The 16,571-nt window shown below is 35.8% G+C and overlaps 1 protein-coding gene across 1 annotated transcript; it reads right to left on the reverse strand.

The window, feature by feature from the left end:
* Positions 1-1,180: 1,180 nt before the first annotated feature.
* On the reverse strand, positions 1,181-7,560 carry LOC149618294 (uncharacterized). The gene is made up of 3 exons (XM_089854471.1): positions 7,284-7,560; positions 2,745-2,933; positions 1,181-1,890 (listed from the first exon to the last, which is right to left on the reverse strand). The coding sequence occupies exons 1-3, from the start codon at positions 7,372-7,374 to the stop codon at positions 1,559-1,561; spliced, it is 612 nt and encodes a 203-aa protein (XP_089710597.1). The 5' UTR covers positions 7,375-7,560; the 3' UTR covers positions 1,181-1,558.
* Between the last annotated feature and the right edge of the window lie 9,011 nt (positions 7,561-16,571).

The following is a 16,571-nucleotide window of genomic DNA, read 5'->3' on the forward strand; positions in this document are numbered from 1 at the left end:
AAAGAACAGCCCCCTTAATTTATCAGAAACACCCTGTACATTAAAAGGATACAAAGTTAAACTTAAAACTAGGTTAGTTTAAAATTATTCTTAATCGATCAAAATTAGCAGTTGTTTTTTATCTTTTGCAATTTCATTTTGAAAAATAAGGAACTTAAAGGCCGACTTCCATCGAAAAGGGTTCTTACGAACTGAAAACCGTGCATCGAGAGTAACAATGGAGCGACCGTGCCGATTTTTGAATCCCCGCTGGACAAAATTTTGAGGGGTTCTTACGAACTGAAAAACCTTGATACGGGGGTTCTTACGAACTGAAGATAAACAATAGATATTTTCCTTCAGAGGGTCGTAAAAATCGGGAATAAAATATTTAAGAGACTTTCTATTGTTTATCTTCAGTTCGTAAGAACCCGCATAGCAAGGTTTTCAGTTCGTAAGAACCCCTCCAAATTTTGCCCCAGTGGGGACTCGAAAATTGGCACGGTCGCTCTATTGTTAAGAATCGATGCACGGTCTTCAGTTCGTAAGAACCCTTTTCGGTGGAAGTCGGCCTTTAACTTGGACGTTCAGCCAGCCAGGTTTTATAAAAAATTAAAAATATCTAATATGATATGATATTGTTAAAGGGTAGCAGCAAAAAGGTTGGGCTTTAAGAAGGCTCCTCCCTTTTACACATACACGGTGGAGATTTTATTAAGTGGAAGGCTAGTGGGGGAATAAAGATGATTGGATAAGCGGCGGTATGACGTAAGGTGGGAGGGGTTTCCCCGGTACTGTTATGTCCCTATTGACAGTCACTAACTGCAGTGAAAATTGCTAGAATTTATGGCTGGTAAATAAAGGGGTAATTAGATATCTCCAAGCTATTTACAGGTAATTAAATTTAACGACTTAGTTGATAGCTTAATGTGTGTTAAAAACGATTTAGCAAAAAACATGGCGATTCATAGAAAAAGCTAATTATGTTGAGGTAACGTCTTGCAAAAAATGGTGCAATTTATGCAATAATGTTTGCGAAATTTCTACCTAATCATTATTTACTAATAAACCCAGCAATAAGGCAAGGTAATGAAGTTGCAAAACCTACCTGTAACACCCAATTCGTACCTACAATTACTGCGAAGATTTCCTTCAGATGAATCGTAATATTATGCTTTGAAATATATTTAAAATTTAGTAATAAAGCTAAGTTTAATGTTTTATTGGTATTAAACTCCAATTAAGTACAAATAATTAAACTAATACTGTTCTAATAAAAACAGGTAATAAAATTAACTGTATAAAACACAGTCAATTCTTAAAATAAATCACAAACTGTAAGCGAGGTATTATCTAGTCAGTCATACATTGCCGTAATATGTTTTTAGCTTAAACACTTTCAATCAACATATTTGAACAACATTCACACGATTTACTTAAGAGAGACGTGGCGCGTACTGAACACAAATGTTCTGTTAATGCTTTTCCTTTTGGCACCTAAGCCTTGGCTACATACGATGTTGTAATTAACTCTTACAGACTTAAATTAAATGACTTTAAGCGACGAGGACGATACAGTTTATGGGAGATTATTGTGACGACTGAGGTAATGCGCTCGTTGCGCGGTGTCGTAACGAGTAGCGCCGCTGCTTCGCTCGTTATTCGCCAAGTGACAACAACGATGGAAAATGTGTCCGTATCCAGCCACGCATTGTTCAAAGGTGCGCATGACCTTCAGGCCGTAATTAGGGATGCGGTCGCGACCGTAGAAGCTCATTTTACGATTATGCGCGCGATTTCTATTGCGCATGATCAATCGGGCCTGATAGTATTGGACGTAACAATGGTAACCTTTATCGCCGGCCAGTTGACCCAACATACAGCATTGAACTTCGCGGTTCTTCGGAATAACTGAAATTGTGTCGTTTTGACATTAATTTGTAGCATTGGAAATCAAAGTGGAACTTGCGAGACTTGGAAAACAAAGCGTGAATCTGGAACTTAAGCCACCAATAGCAGGAATGCAAACTACGAACCGTAGGAATGCAACTACCAATCACAAATCTAATACCAGGAGAACTACTGATCAGGAGCAAACTAAACCAAGGAGTTACAACTACACCAACCAGGAGCAAACTAAACCAAGGAGTTACAACTACACCAACCAGGAGAAAACTAAACCAAGGAGTTACAACTACACCAACCAGGAGAAAACTAAACCAAGGAGTTAGAACTACACCACCCAGGAGCAAACTAAACCAAGGAGTTAGAACTACACCACCCAGGAGCAAACTAAACCAAGGAGTTAGAACTACACCACCCAGGAGCAAACTAAACCAAGGAGTTAGAACTACACCACTCAGGAGCAAACTAAACCAAGGAGTTAGAACTACACCAACCAGGAGAAAACTAACGCGCTGGATTACAATAACCAACCAGGAGCAAACTAACGCGCTGGATTACAATAACCAATCAGAAGCAAACTAACCCGCTGGATTACAATAACCAATCAGAAACAAACTAACCACTGGATTACAACTACCAATAAGAAGAAAACACCAATTACAAGCAGGGTCATAGGTCAAAATGTGTATAACAATATCAAAGAATTGACTCTGATCATAGATTCATATGTCAAAATTCGTACACTAGCTTCAAAGCACTGAGCCAGGTTGAAGCGGGGTCATACGTCAAAATGTGTGTTACAATATCAGAGCATTGAATCGGGTTAAAGCAAGGTGATAAATTTATCAAAATGCACCTACCAGTATCGTCAAGAAGGTTTGATTTAGGTGTGGTCGTTGTAGTTGGTTCCGTAGTAGTAGTTGTGGTGAAAACATCATCAGATTCTTCAGAATCCTCATCACTTTCGTCATCAACTGGTGACGCGGTAGATGTCTCGGAAATTGCCGAAATCCATGATTTTTCCTCGGTATCGAGACTGTTCAAGTAGTCTGAAAGACAGAAATAAACCACAAATCAAGGTTATTTTTGTAGAAACAAATTGAAATTTGTTTATAAAACGCGTCTGCCTACTTAAAATGCAAAGTTATGTAAATATATTTATAAGTCTGTATTAAATAAGATATAAACTATGTATGTACAACCTTGAATGAATTATCAGGTGTAAAAAACAAGGAGTAGCTATATTGGGAAATATTTACAGATCTCACTAGTTAACTTGTAAATATATTTACACAGTTTAAACAATGACTGAAGGTCAAAGGTTAAGTAGCTATTAGATGTGTATTGTATATTTTTTATTTTTAATTTCTATGAAAAAGTTTGATATAAAGTCATTCAAATTTCGACAAGAAATTTTCACCCAATTACAACCGAAGTTAAAATTAAAATATTCTTAATGAAAGTTTCGTGAAATCAGTAAGTAAAATAATCTGATATCAGGTACGACTTCCAAAGGTAACTAAATTTCAAAAGTTATTTAAATGGAAATAATTTAATTGCGAAATCAGGTAAAATTCCTCCTGACTAAATGAAGCTATATAAACCGAAATCCCAAGTCAACTGTCCAATTGTGAAATCAGGTATAATTCCCCTGACTAAATGAAGCTATTAAACCAAATCCCAAATCAACCGTCCAACTGTAAAATTAGTAAAGTCTATTGAAATCAGGTAAAATTCCTCCTGACTAAATGAAGCTATTTAAACCGAAATCCCAAGTCAACCGACCAATTGTAAAATCAGTAAAGTCTTTTGTGAAATCAGGCATAATCCCCCTGACTAAATGAAGTTATTTAAATAAAAAAACCTTGAAAATAACCTTAGGTCAATTGTGTAATTTGACAAACAATTTCAAAACCCTTATTGTACAATATAAAAACCTACACTCTCTCTCTCACACACAAACACAAACCAAAACATCTAGAACATAAATAAACGAGAGAATCCATTGTGTAATCAATGGTTGAGTAGGTGTTAGGCCCATAGTAATCTTAAGTTCCCTTTCGCAATCCGAATAACATTATAAATGGAGTAATGGACTCTCGATCCCACTACTAAAGTTAAAAAACATAAACTTGAAACTTACAAACAACCTCTTCAAAATATTATTGTTTGATAAATTTGTTATTTTGGTATTTGGAACGATGATGATATGACGACATTCATTCATTAAAGGTTAGACCAATGACCTTTCAGTCATTCACTAAACGCTTCTTATTATTGTATCTCATTCCGAGTGTCGCGGGTAACTCAAGTGTTCTCTCAAAGATGTGTATCAGGATTAATATAGCTACTAGGAATCGTTTATCTCCCATGTTAATTTCTATGAATTTGGGTTTTGTGGGTATACCGGGCTTGAGAACTTACCATGCGTCACACCGGGGTCATAATTCTGATGACGTCTGTTCTAACTGTTATTTCATTGGTTGGTAGACGCGCGTGAGAGGTGCAACAGGCAGCGAGATAGATTATTAATTCGCTATGGGTAATATTCGTCACACAATATGATTAGTCTAGCTAACTCCTCCGACAAACCACGCCTAGATACGTTGAGAAATTAAAATGGATGCTTACACAATGATTCTTAGTAGCTGTATGCATTCATGGAAAGAATCGTAGACTAAATACGGTGTCAAATGAAGGCTCAGTGATTTATGTTATGGCGTGATTTTTAGTTTTTCTTTCGCTAGGGGGCGTGTCGTGTTTGATTCCTCAATAATAACATAATCTGCAATTCGAGTTAGGGTTTATCGGTCAATGAATGAATGAAGTTATGTGGGTTTATTTCTTTTCAAAGATAAATTGAAATGATAGAATGTGAGACGTAAGAAATGGATGTTTACAATCAGAACTCGGCGCTTCACTCTCCCTTTCTTTCTATTTGTCTTTGTTTACACTTAAAGTATTTCTGTTTACTAACAAAAAATGCTGTGAGATTTCAATTCACAACAACATTTCTAATTTAAGAAATTAATTAAATTATTGTTTACACGATATTGTCTGAGAAATAGATACACCCTTTTCAAAGATGCCAGTATTTTGTTATTACAGCATCTCTATGAAACAGATACACCCGTTTACAGGTTTGCCATAATTTGACCATTATTAAGAGCATCTCCGGCATCATTCAAGTTTGTAACTTAATAGTAATTACTAAATACTACAAGATTTTCAGTATCTGTTGTAGATAACACTGTTGTAATTGCACCTTATGTTGATTAAAGTTAAGAAACAGGGGGTAAGAACTTAATTTCTTCAGCCCCTTTAGTTCATGCACACCTTAATATAATTATGTAGGGATATAATTAGTTTAATTACATTTTTTCCGCGCCCAATTCCTGCCCACAAAATTGTTGTATGCCTACTGCTATACAGTAACAGTAACAACCACGCTTAAAGATGTCTTCTTTATGAACAGGGCCTCAATATTCACCTTGAACTTGAAAAGAGAGATGCTAGTCTCGCGACGCCTCGTGGGAAATTCAAACCCCCGACCCATCAAAGGATCAACTTAAGTGAGTAATACCACGTGAAACCATAACCACGTGTTAACTTAACGACCTTGAGTAACTATGAATAATACCCTTTGGCTATAGTACACTTTTAGATTGAAAAACATTTTTTTTTCTTTTTAAAGTATTTAATATTCAGTTTACATCCACGCGCTGCAAAAAAACTTAGAGACTTTGTAAAAGATACCCTGGATAAAAATCCCAAATCCACCCACCTACTATGCAAGCTTCTTTCTTTCAGTTTGCGAGGTTAAAAATATTTATGAATTTTACCCTAAAAGTATTTTGAAGGGGTATTATAGTGTTTTTGTATTTGTATGTCCGTCCACTGTTAAATAATTTACTGCAATTTCTTCTTTGGTTGGTACTGTAACAAAGCGAGCGAGGTTGTATATTGTATATTATTGAGAAGATGGTTATGTACACTATTATTCCTAGTACCTGTATTTATTCCCGGTTCGACCCACCCTAATCCAAATATAAAACCGTTTTAACACCACATTTCTTCCTAGTAACTGTATTTATTCCCATTTCTAGCCACGCTAAACCAAATATAAAACCGTTTTAATTTAACTACTAAATATAAATAAATAATTCTTATCAATTAAACATGGATAGTTCCTCGTTACATTTATGTTTATGTTAATTATACCAATGTTTATGTTATAATAAAAAATATTAAAAAATATAGCACAACCCAAAACTAAAATTAACCCCCAATAATTTAAAATAATAAAAAAAAATTAAAACTTAACGAAGGCAATCTGGAATTCTGGGCCAGGACTTAAGCCTAACTGAAATGTTTTACTTTTAGTATATGTTTGTTTTTCACTTTTTCTTAGGGTTTTGTTGCTAGGGCCAAGATACGTGATTTTTTGGAGGAAAAGTTAACAAAGAAAATTTGTAGAGAGAGAAAGAGAGAAAAAGAGAGAATGTCACGAATCGAAGCAAAAATTCTTTCTCTTTGGAAATTGTTCTCGCTTAATTTAAGAAAGTTCATTGTTTTCAAGAAACAGCTTGCTCATAACTAATCAATTATTTATTTATTTTTAATTGTTAGGGTGCGGTGATTGTAATTTTTTTTTAAGATGAGTCATTACATTATGGCATAAGCCATTGTTCTGTTCTGTTTTTATTTCCAAATATAGACTTAGGTTAAACGACTGAATAAATGTTTTAGTATATTATATTATTTACTAGATCTAATTCATATTTCAAAAAAATAAATAAATCTTAAATAAATCGTAATGTCTATTTTTAATCTTGCAGTATAATTTAATACACCTATTTGTTTATTATTAGAGGTAATAAATAACAGCAAGGTATTGTAGGCATATCTAATAGCAACATACGATATACATTTCGTAGAATTTATCGAACTTAAATGTTGAAATTTTAAATATTGTTTAATTAAAATCAAAATATTTTTGTCAATTGAATAAATTTAGCGCGGAGCATAGAAAGGGGTAGGTAACCTTTGAACTCAAATAGCTCGGAGTGCATATTGAAGGACAAACTCGGGGTTCATCTATACACGGAATTTTAAAAACGTCTTAAATTTAAAGATAATTTCTAATCACCTAAAATCAATTTAAAATAAAACTTTTAAAAATTTTAATTAAAGAATATTTAATGCTCGATAAGATAACATTAGTTTAAACCTTAATTTGGTATTAAAATAACCCAATATTAAATCATGACACTAACAACTACAGCGATGTAAATACTTTAATAAACAGAAACAAATTCCAATTAAAAAAATTATAATAACAAAATAACAAAATATCAAATTTAAATAATTAAGAAAAGGTAAATTAATTAAAAACGTACCATCAAAATGCGTGAACCTATTTGATCTAACTCCGATAATAGGTGAGACGAGACAAACGACGAAAATAAACGAGATAATTAACTTTAACATGTTTAATTAACTGTACTTTAAAATTCCGACTAGTAAATAATATCGGACGATTGAATTCATAAACATAAAAAAATACGAAATATTTTTATATATATTTTTTGTTAATATTTAAGAATTATGAATCATGACTTTTAACAGCTAGCAGTGAGTGGTCGCTTTAGAATTCGCAATGTTTATGGTGTAAGTTGTGCCTCCGCTGGCCAGTTTTATAGTTTCCCCGATAGGAGGCCTGCTTCAACATTTTTTTGCCTTTCTTTAGGTTACGCTTGCATTTATAAACAAGTTCTTAAAGGGAGGTTCACAGAAAAAGAAAGTTGATAGGCCTAGTTCGAACTTGTGCAAAAAAAAAATTCAGGAATGCATACAGCTACTAGGAATCATTGTGTAACCATATAAAACCCATGTTCATTTCTATGAATTCGAGTTTTGTGGGTAGTATACCGGGGTTGAGAACTTACTGTTGTTTCATTGGTTGGTAAAACGTGAGTTCTTAGGAGCAACAAGTAGTGAGATTGCGTCCACATACAGTACTGTCCTTTCAATGTTCCGTATTAACCCTAAATCAAGCAGACGATGCTGCGTCCCCCCCCTTTTTAGAAGGGTCTATCCGTGGGTTTTATTTCGTTTCGTCGTTTCAGTCTCACTTTACAATCTGAAGCTGTATTTAAAGGAGTCTTATGTTCTTTTTTAAAGATGTATCTATTTACTAAGGACCTTCCTTAAATTCTTTAAACCACTTTAACGCGACTTCTTGTTTAATTCTGTTTAATACTAAATTTTCTTGTAAGGAAAGAAACATTTTTGAACGACATCTAAATTTTAAACTATGAAACTGTATAACAATAAATTTAATAAAGTGAATTTAATAATATTGAATTGCTAATTAATCCAAATAAAATTAATAATTAAAAATAATTAAATATTGATAAATGATTAAAATTCGTGCTTGTAAGTTTAATATTTCAAATTATGAAACAGGTCAAATTGAATAAAATGACTAAATAAAATAATTTCGGATTCCTAATTAATCTTAATTAAAATGGGTTTAAATAACATAAGAATTAGCAATTAAAAATAATCGAATATTATATAAGGTTAAACATCTTGGTTTACGTGTTTATTTGAATAAAATGATTTAATAATATGGAATTAATCAAAATAAATTTAATAGGTTTAATTAATAAAATAATTATCTGTTCCCACGCTATTTCTTTAATCCATTACTTTCATTATAATAGTCAATAAAACATAAATTATCTTAGAAAAAAATTCAAATTTACTGCCGTCACCAAATTTGACATCTTTCGACACAATGAAATTCGACTTAACAATTGGATTTTACTACCAAGCACAAGTGGTCCATTTTTCTCGTTCAAGGATAAGTTTTGGATACTGAATACTTAGCCATTAATTAAACAGACATTTATAAATGGTCATTTGTTACGGAATTTCCAATAAATTGGTAAAACGGTAGCCCCTATTAACTTCACCTTCATTTGAAGAAAACAGTCAAGAACATGACCAAGTTTATCCTGATTTTCGTTTTAGCCTTAGTGGCCTGCACTTACGGTGAGAATTATATTCATTTGCAAACCTGCTTTGATCCATTGCCGTCTCTGCCGCTCACTCTCAGGAACCATAACGCCTACAGCGCATGCGCCGAATTTTAACCATCGAAATAGTGTAATGCTTCAATGCAATCTTAATCTTTTGTAAATAGCCCAGGAACAGGATGACACTGTAATAACTGAACCAACCGTGGCTCCAACCGAAGCAACCGACGCTACAACCGAAGCAACCGAGGCAACCGCTGCTCCAACCGAAGCAACCGCTGCTCCAACCGAAGCAACCGCGGCTCCAACCGAAACAACCGCCGCTCCAACCGAAGCTGAGACCACTGCCGCCCCAGCTGCCGAAACTACCCCAGCACCACGAGGTTCAACTATCCCTCAGATTACAGCCGCTTGCAAAGAAGCCCACAAAAACGACTCCAAGGCCGATATTTTGGTAAATATTGATCAAAACATGCTACCCTTATAATTTTGTAGATTTCCTATCCTAGAGGCGAGATGAATTCTTAATTATAAATAGCATAAATTCATAAGATATGTTCCATCCATAAGTTTGTTAATCTCTGGTAACTTAGAAACTGGAGCTTGTAATTTTGAAGTGATTGAGGTAGGTCATTGATTCAGGGTAAAGCGACATACGCCTGGTGAGTGAGGCGCTGCTGTCAAATTTGGGCTTAGTAAGTTCAGACTAAATAGGACCTAGATGGAACTTGGTCCTACGTGCAAAATTAACCATCACCAAGTACATTTAGGACTTCAATTGACTCGCTTAATTGTCGTTCTACTTCTCGAACTAGTTATCTCGAGCTGTAAGTCTCTCAGTAGCAATACGAACTCGTATAGGTAGTGCCATTCATACTTATGGAAGGAACATATCACTTATAAACTTATGATAGGATTTTGTATAAACTTTAGGACATCTAGTTCTAGGGGGCTATGATTCGGTACTCATAAGTGTTTTGGTGCTTTTAAAGATCGACTCGAAAACCTGCAAAGCGACATGCGCTAGCATAGATCGACGCAATTTCCTGTTTTTCTTCCAATTCGAAATTATTAGAAGATATAACGATCCTGCTACCGATTTAGCTGATGGTGAAAAATGCACTGAACAAAATGTAAGTTTGGAGCTAAGTATTCCAGTAAGGAATTAAATTCCATATTTTTATTATAATTGCAGGTATGTCTTGCTGGAAGTTGCGTCCCAAAATCAACCGCCGACGCTTGTCAAGCTAATGGATCTCCAGTAAAGGCGGTCGAATCAGTAAGTGCATAAGCCATTAATAACGGCGAAATATGGAAGACGCTATTATTCCTATTAGATGTATGTATTCTTGGATCTTTAAATAGGGTGAATGTCAAGCTAAATGTACTCTCGAAAATGGCGAAACACAATCCGTTAACATCAACGAAGGAAGAGACTGTGGAAGACAGTGGTTCCAAAGATGTAAGAAGGGAACATGCAAAAATATATTCAGCTTCAAGAAATAAGTTATCAGAAGGTGTTACGAAATTATTTTGAGAATAAAAAATAAAATATACATATTCAGTTGTTATGATACGCAAAGTGTTAACGAGTAGTTTTATTGTCGTAATTAACCAATTTCAAGGGTTTTTCATGTTCAAAGTAGTCCTTGCTTTCTTAATACGACTAATTGGTTTGTAAGTCATAGCATAAATTCATAAGATATGTTCCATCCATAAGTTTGTAAATTCTGGTAACTTGGAAACTGGAGCTTGTAATTTTGAAGTGATTGAAGTAGGGAGGTCATAGATTCAGGGTAAAGCGACATACGCCTGGTGAGTGAGGCGCTGCTGTCAAATTTGGGCTTAGTAAGTTCAGACTAAATATGACCTAGATGGAACTTGGTCCTGCATGCAAAATTAATTAACCACCACCAACCGAGTGTAGTTAGGACTTCAATTGACTCGTTTCCGTCGTTCTCCTTCTCGAACTAGTTATCTCGAGTACTGTAAGTCCATCTCAGTAGCATTACGAACTTGTATTGGTAGTGTTTACTTATGGAACATAGGAAATACATAATCAGTACAAAGGTACTATCACCGGATCCGGACGACGAACTTTTATATTAACGTTTACCACTACACTTTAAATATACTTCAATTGCATCCAAAGATCAAATTCCCATTTATCGTATGAAGTTCACTAGCTGTTAAACAAAATTTATAAAACATTGATGTAAATCAGTAATATAAACGATACGATTACCGCTTAGAGGGAGGAAAACGATAATTATCGAAACGAACGACGATAACTACAAATCGGACGAAAATTGGTTGGAAATGTCAGACGAACTATTTACTAAGAAACAGTTACTAACAACGGCCGCAATTTGCCACATCATAATCATAACAATATTCTGGATGTACAGTTCAACTCGTGAAATTGATCAACGTTTACAAGACTTGAACGCCTATAATGTCATGACGGATATCCTTGACTTCATCAGTATCTGGTTTACATGGGTCAAAGTTCAAAATCCGGTTTTTAAAATTTTCCAAGTAATATTACCCACAGTTGGGCTGATTTCATCCATATCGGGAGTTATAACGGCGACAAGTTTATCAGATCAACAGGAATACAAAACAATGTTTCAAGTACTGTACGCGATCGATGCCTTTTTCGTCGCTGTGGTTTTATTAGTGGCCATGAAATTTTGCGAAGACAAGGACGAGAAAGATCATTACCAAGCGTAATTACACCGTGTTAGTGTTACCAGTAAAACCATAAGTTCATAAGATATGTTCCATCCATAAGTTTGTTAATCTCTGGTAACTTAGAAACTGGAGCTTATAATTTTGAAGTGATTGAAGTAGGGAGGTCATAGATTCAGGGTATAAAGCGACATACGCCTGGTGAGTGGGGCGCTGCTGTCAAATTTGGGTAACTTAGTAAGTTCAGACTAAATAGGACCTAGATGGAACTTGGTCCTAGCTGCAAAATTAATTAACCACCACCTGCACCGAGTGTAGCAGGTAGGACTTCAATTGACTCGCTTAATTCCGTCGTTCTCCTTCTCGAACTAGTTATCTCGAGTACTGTAAGTCCATCTCTCAGTAGCATTACGAACTTCTATAGTTAGTGTCATTCATACTTATGGAACGGAACATATCACTTATAAACTTATGGGTAAAACGTGACATTGAAACTGAGTTTTAGAAAGAGTTAGTTATATAAATTTGTGGTTGGTATTGTGCTGGACAGATGTGATGTCGTTCTTTTGAAATTTTGGTTATAAATACGTCAGAGTTACGACCTAGTTTTCATTTTTTTTTGTTTAAAAATATGTCGTGTTCATTATAAAATAACGCGGTTGTACCCTAATAACTTTTCGTGAAATATTTTTATGAAATAAAGTGTATATCATACCCTTTGCAAAGGCTCAAATAATTTACTTAAACTTTTGTGGTAAAAAGCGATGTCGAGTTGGCAAAGAGTAAAATTAACGAGACACAACCTGGCAATCGTAAGTTTAAATGACAATAGTGGACATTGTCAAACGCTGGAAGATAAGTACATACTTGTATATATAAAAAGCCAAAAATTGAACACAGTATCACCGTTTGACTTGACTTCAAGACTAAAGCAAACCCAGTTGGTCTAATTTCAAAGTACAGAAAGCAAAATGAAACTCAGCTTGGTACTATCGTTGCTGTTGGTAACTCTAGTGGTAGGACGACCACATCACCACGGTAGCTCTGAAAAAAGTCGAAGTAGAAGTCACGAAAGTTCCGAAGAAAAAGACCACTATCTGTACGACAACGTTTACGGTACGTCCAATCAATGTTTAGTTTACTTTGGGTTCGACTGAGTTTAAGTGGGTTTTATTTTAATGTTCTTCTCTGGCACGACAATTTAACTTTTCTGGTGTGGGCGACGTTTTTCTAAAATCTTTGACAGATACCGAAACGCCAATTTTCGTGGACAATGATTATACAGGAGAAGACACTACCAATTACGTCATCATAGAAGATTACAATGAACCAGCGTCGACAAACGAACCAACTCCCCTGGACCCTAATGATACAGAAGACACTTCCAGTTTCGTGGACTACTACGACACATCATCGACAAACCAACCACCTACAAGCGATGAACCCTCAACAATCGAGACTTCAGCCGACCGCGAGTCATCACAATTTAACCATTTCCATGGTCATGACCATAACGGACATGGTAACTGTGATCATGATTGTAGCCATGACCATAACGGACACGGTAACTGTATTCACGATCATGATGGTAGCCATGATCATAATGGACATGGTAACTGTGATCATGATGATAACCACGATGGAAACGGTCATGACCACGACCATAACGGACACGGTAACTACAATGGCGATAATGCCATCATCCCCAATCCGTCTGTAGCGGTTGTTGTGGTTCAGAATGTCCAGCCTCCTAAGGAAAAGCAAGGTCAAGAACGGCCCTGTTCTAATCCATTTGAAGATAGCCACCAGATTCCACTCATTAGCGAATTATTTTAATTTATTCGCATTTTGAAAAGAGAAAACTTTAAGAGGAATTCTTTAATCTTGTAGTAAAAATAATAAAGATCTATCAATGCATTAAAAAAATCTGTGCTTTTTACGTTCATATTGGAAGCTTACATTTACAGAAAATTTTAAAACACTTTACAATGGGAAATACCAGCCAGAACCATGGATCTTATAAATATTACAATAAGTTTATAAGATATGTTCCATCCATAAGTTTGTAAATTCTGGTAACTTAGAAACTGGAGCTTGTAATTTTGAAGTGATTGAAGTAGGTCATAGATTCAGGGTAAAGCGATATACGCCTGGTGAGGAGACGCTGCTGTCAAATTTGGGCTTAGTAAGTTCAGACTAAATAGGACCTAGATGGAACTTGGTCCTCAAAATTAATTAACCACCACCGAGTGTAGGACTCGCTTAATTGTCGTTCTGCTTCTCGAACTAGTTATCTCCAGTACTGTAAGCCTCTCAGTAGCATAACGAACTTATGGAACATATCTTATGAACCCATGATATTACCAGGAATTTATACCTTTACTACTTGGAATGGCCATGGCGCCATATAAACTATGGTAAGAAGTGTAGGAGAAAAGTAGGTCTGTGTTAAAGCTCATTGAAACCGAAGGCCCAGCATTACGTATTTTCTCGGCCTCAGATTGGTCAGAAAAACTCCTACAGGATCTCCTAAATTATATCCAACGCTCCTACGGGAGCTCCTAAATTATTGCCAATCCTCCTACGTCCGTCTCAAAATGGATGCCCACTCACAGCCCTCGCGAAATTGTGACAGCGCGTTTTCGGTTTTAGAAACAGCAGTGAAGCTTACAGTTGAGCAGATTGATGACCTGGAAATTCATGTAGGTAGTGATTTAATTTCGAGAAGGCACTCGTTGATAATTAGCCGAAGAAAATGGGTGTATTACCCCGTAACCCTAAACCAAGGCTTAGCTACGGTAACAATAACACACTTATTGGTTACTGTTCAAATTGTAAAGACCGCTATCTAAAAATTTATCTATCGCTAAGAGAACATTTTGAATTTTTACTAATTTTAATTTCGTAGCTATTTGTTCGAAAAGTTTATTTCTATCTTTAATAGAGCTAGACATAACAAATTGCGCGGCGGGCGCCGGCAGCCGCCGGCAGCCGCTTTTCCTATAAACTTCCTTAATACTACAGAATTAGGTCTCTGCAGTAGCAGGGAGGAAAGGAGATGCCGCGTGAATAGCGCGAGGTGTCTCTCTTTTGGGTGGGGGAAGTAAATTTCCCAGCCAACGGGGGTAGTATCGCCCGGGCCACCGCAAGCTCTACTGCGCAAAATCCAAATTTTTTATCTCATGTAGCAACTATTCGTGATGTCGCTTCGCGCATGCTCAATGATCCACCGAATGACCCAGGGAGAGAGAGAGAGAGAGAGAGAACATAGTATTTCATACCCCCGTTTTCAACCCCTTCCCGCTAGATAAGAGTTCTGTTAGCATTAGGCGGCTTCTCCCTTTCCTCCCTACAGAAGGTTCGTTTTCCGTGACGCGTGTGACGTTGCGAGTGACCCATTTTTGGCTCCGCCCACTTTTATACCAAACAACCGAGTAGCAATAGGCTCGTTTAACCATTCCAAGTAGTAAAGGTATAAATTCCTGATATTACCTATAGGGGATGGAAATTGAAACTGTGGATTAGGGAGGTTCATAGTGGGTACCAATCATCATACTATGGCGCTACAACTAGAGGGCCCGTGACACGTATGACGGTGAAATTTACCCGTAGTAGGTTACAGGTAAGTTTTAGGCGTCACCTGGTTATGTTAACATGAACTACTGGTCCTCTTCACAATTACAAAATAACAGTCGTAAATTATGTTGAATGAATGTTATTTCGTATATATTATTCAAAATAAAATATTGCTAAAGAAATTGTAACTCTGTTTTGTTGAATATTTCGAATTCACGCGACACTTCTAGAAATTTATCGCTTTGTTTTTTTAAATTTGTAAATATACATATATAGTATGGTTTCTATAACAGACGTGTGATAATTTTTGGAAAATTATTGTGAACTACTTTTGAACGAAAAATGCCTAAACTTGCAAGGAGAGCAAAACAAGCCAATAATTTTTCGTCAACTAGTTTTATGTCCCGTACCGTTTATAGTTGTCGTAAGTAAATTTTTGTTCTTTTAAAAATTGTGAATTAACTTTTGACGAATAAATATTTTGGACTCTTAATAAATTTCACGAAATTTCTTTTATATTTTAATTAAAATTTTAAAATTATTCGAAGAGAATGTCACTGTTTCATTCAAGTATAACATATGAAGTGATATATATTTACTGAGAATGAATTGCTGCTACAAGTTGATTTGTTAAAGGCCGACTTCCATCGAAAAGGGTTCTTACGAACTGAAAACCGTGCATCGAGAGTAACAATGGAGCGACCGTGCCGATTTTCGAATCCCCGCTGGACAAAATTTTGAGGGGTTCTTACGAACTGAAAACCTTGATACGGGGATTCTTACGAACTGAAGATAAACAATAGATATTTTAATTCAGAGGGTCGTAAAAATCGGGAATAAAATATTTAAGAGACTTTCTATTGTTTATCTTCAGTTCGTAAGAACCCGCATAGCAAGGTTTTCAGTTCGTAAGAACCCCTCCAAATTTTGCCCCAGTGGGGACTCGAAAATTCGCACGGTCGCTCTATTGTTAAGAATCGATGCACGGTCTTCAGTTCGTAAGAACCCTTTTCGGTGGAAGTCGGCCTTTAAGGGCCAGCTAAAATTGGTATAAAAGGGGCCTAATCTCACCGAGAAAAACTACACCGAACTGAGTTTCAGAATAACGTAGAAATTTTAATTTCAACTACTTCAAAGTACTTTAAAAACCAAAATGAAACTTTTCTTCTTGATTTCGTTGTTGATGGTTGGCCTCGCAATTGCCAAAGGTAAGTTTTGACTCAAATAGTAATCTCCAACGCATATCCGTGGACTGGTAAGTTTGTTCAATGGCATTAAAAATCCCTTATAAGGTCAGGGAGAATATTGGATTTAAGTTTAGCCTGTTTAGGACATCGGTCAAAAGGCAGGCTAAGATAATTCGAAGTTGGGATATTT

Source organism: Phalangium opilio, unplaced genomic scaffold (genome assembly GCF_054372755.1).
Source record: "Phalangium opilio isolate 3A_F unplaced genomic scaffold, DU_Popi_V2 ptg000209l_1, whole genome shotgun sequence".
Classification (NCBI taxonomy): domain Eukaryota; kingdom Metazoa; phylum Arthropoda; class Arachnida; order Opiliones; family Phalangiidae; genus Phalangium; species Phalangium opilio.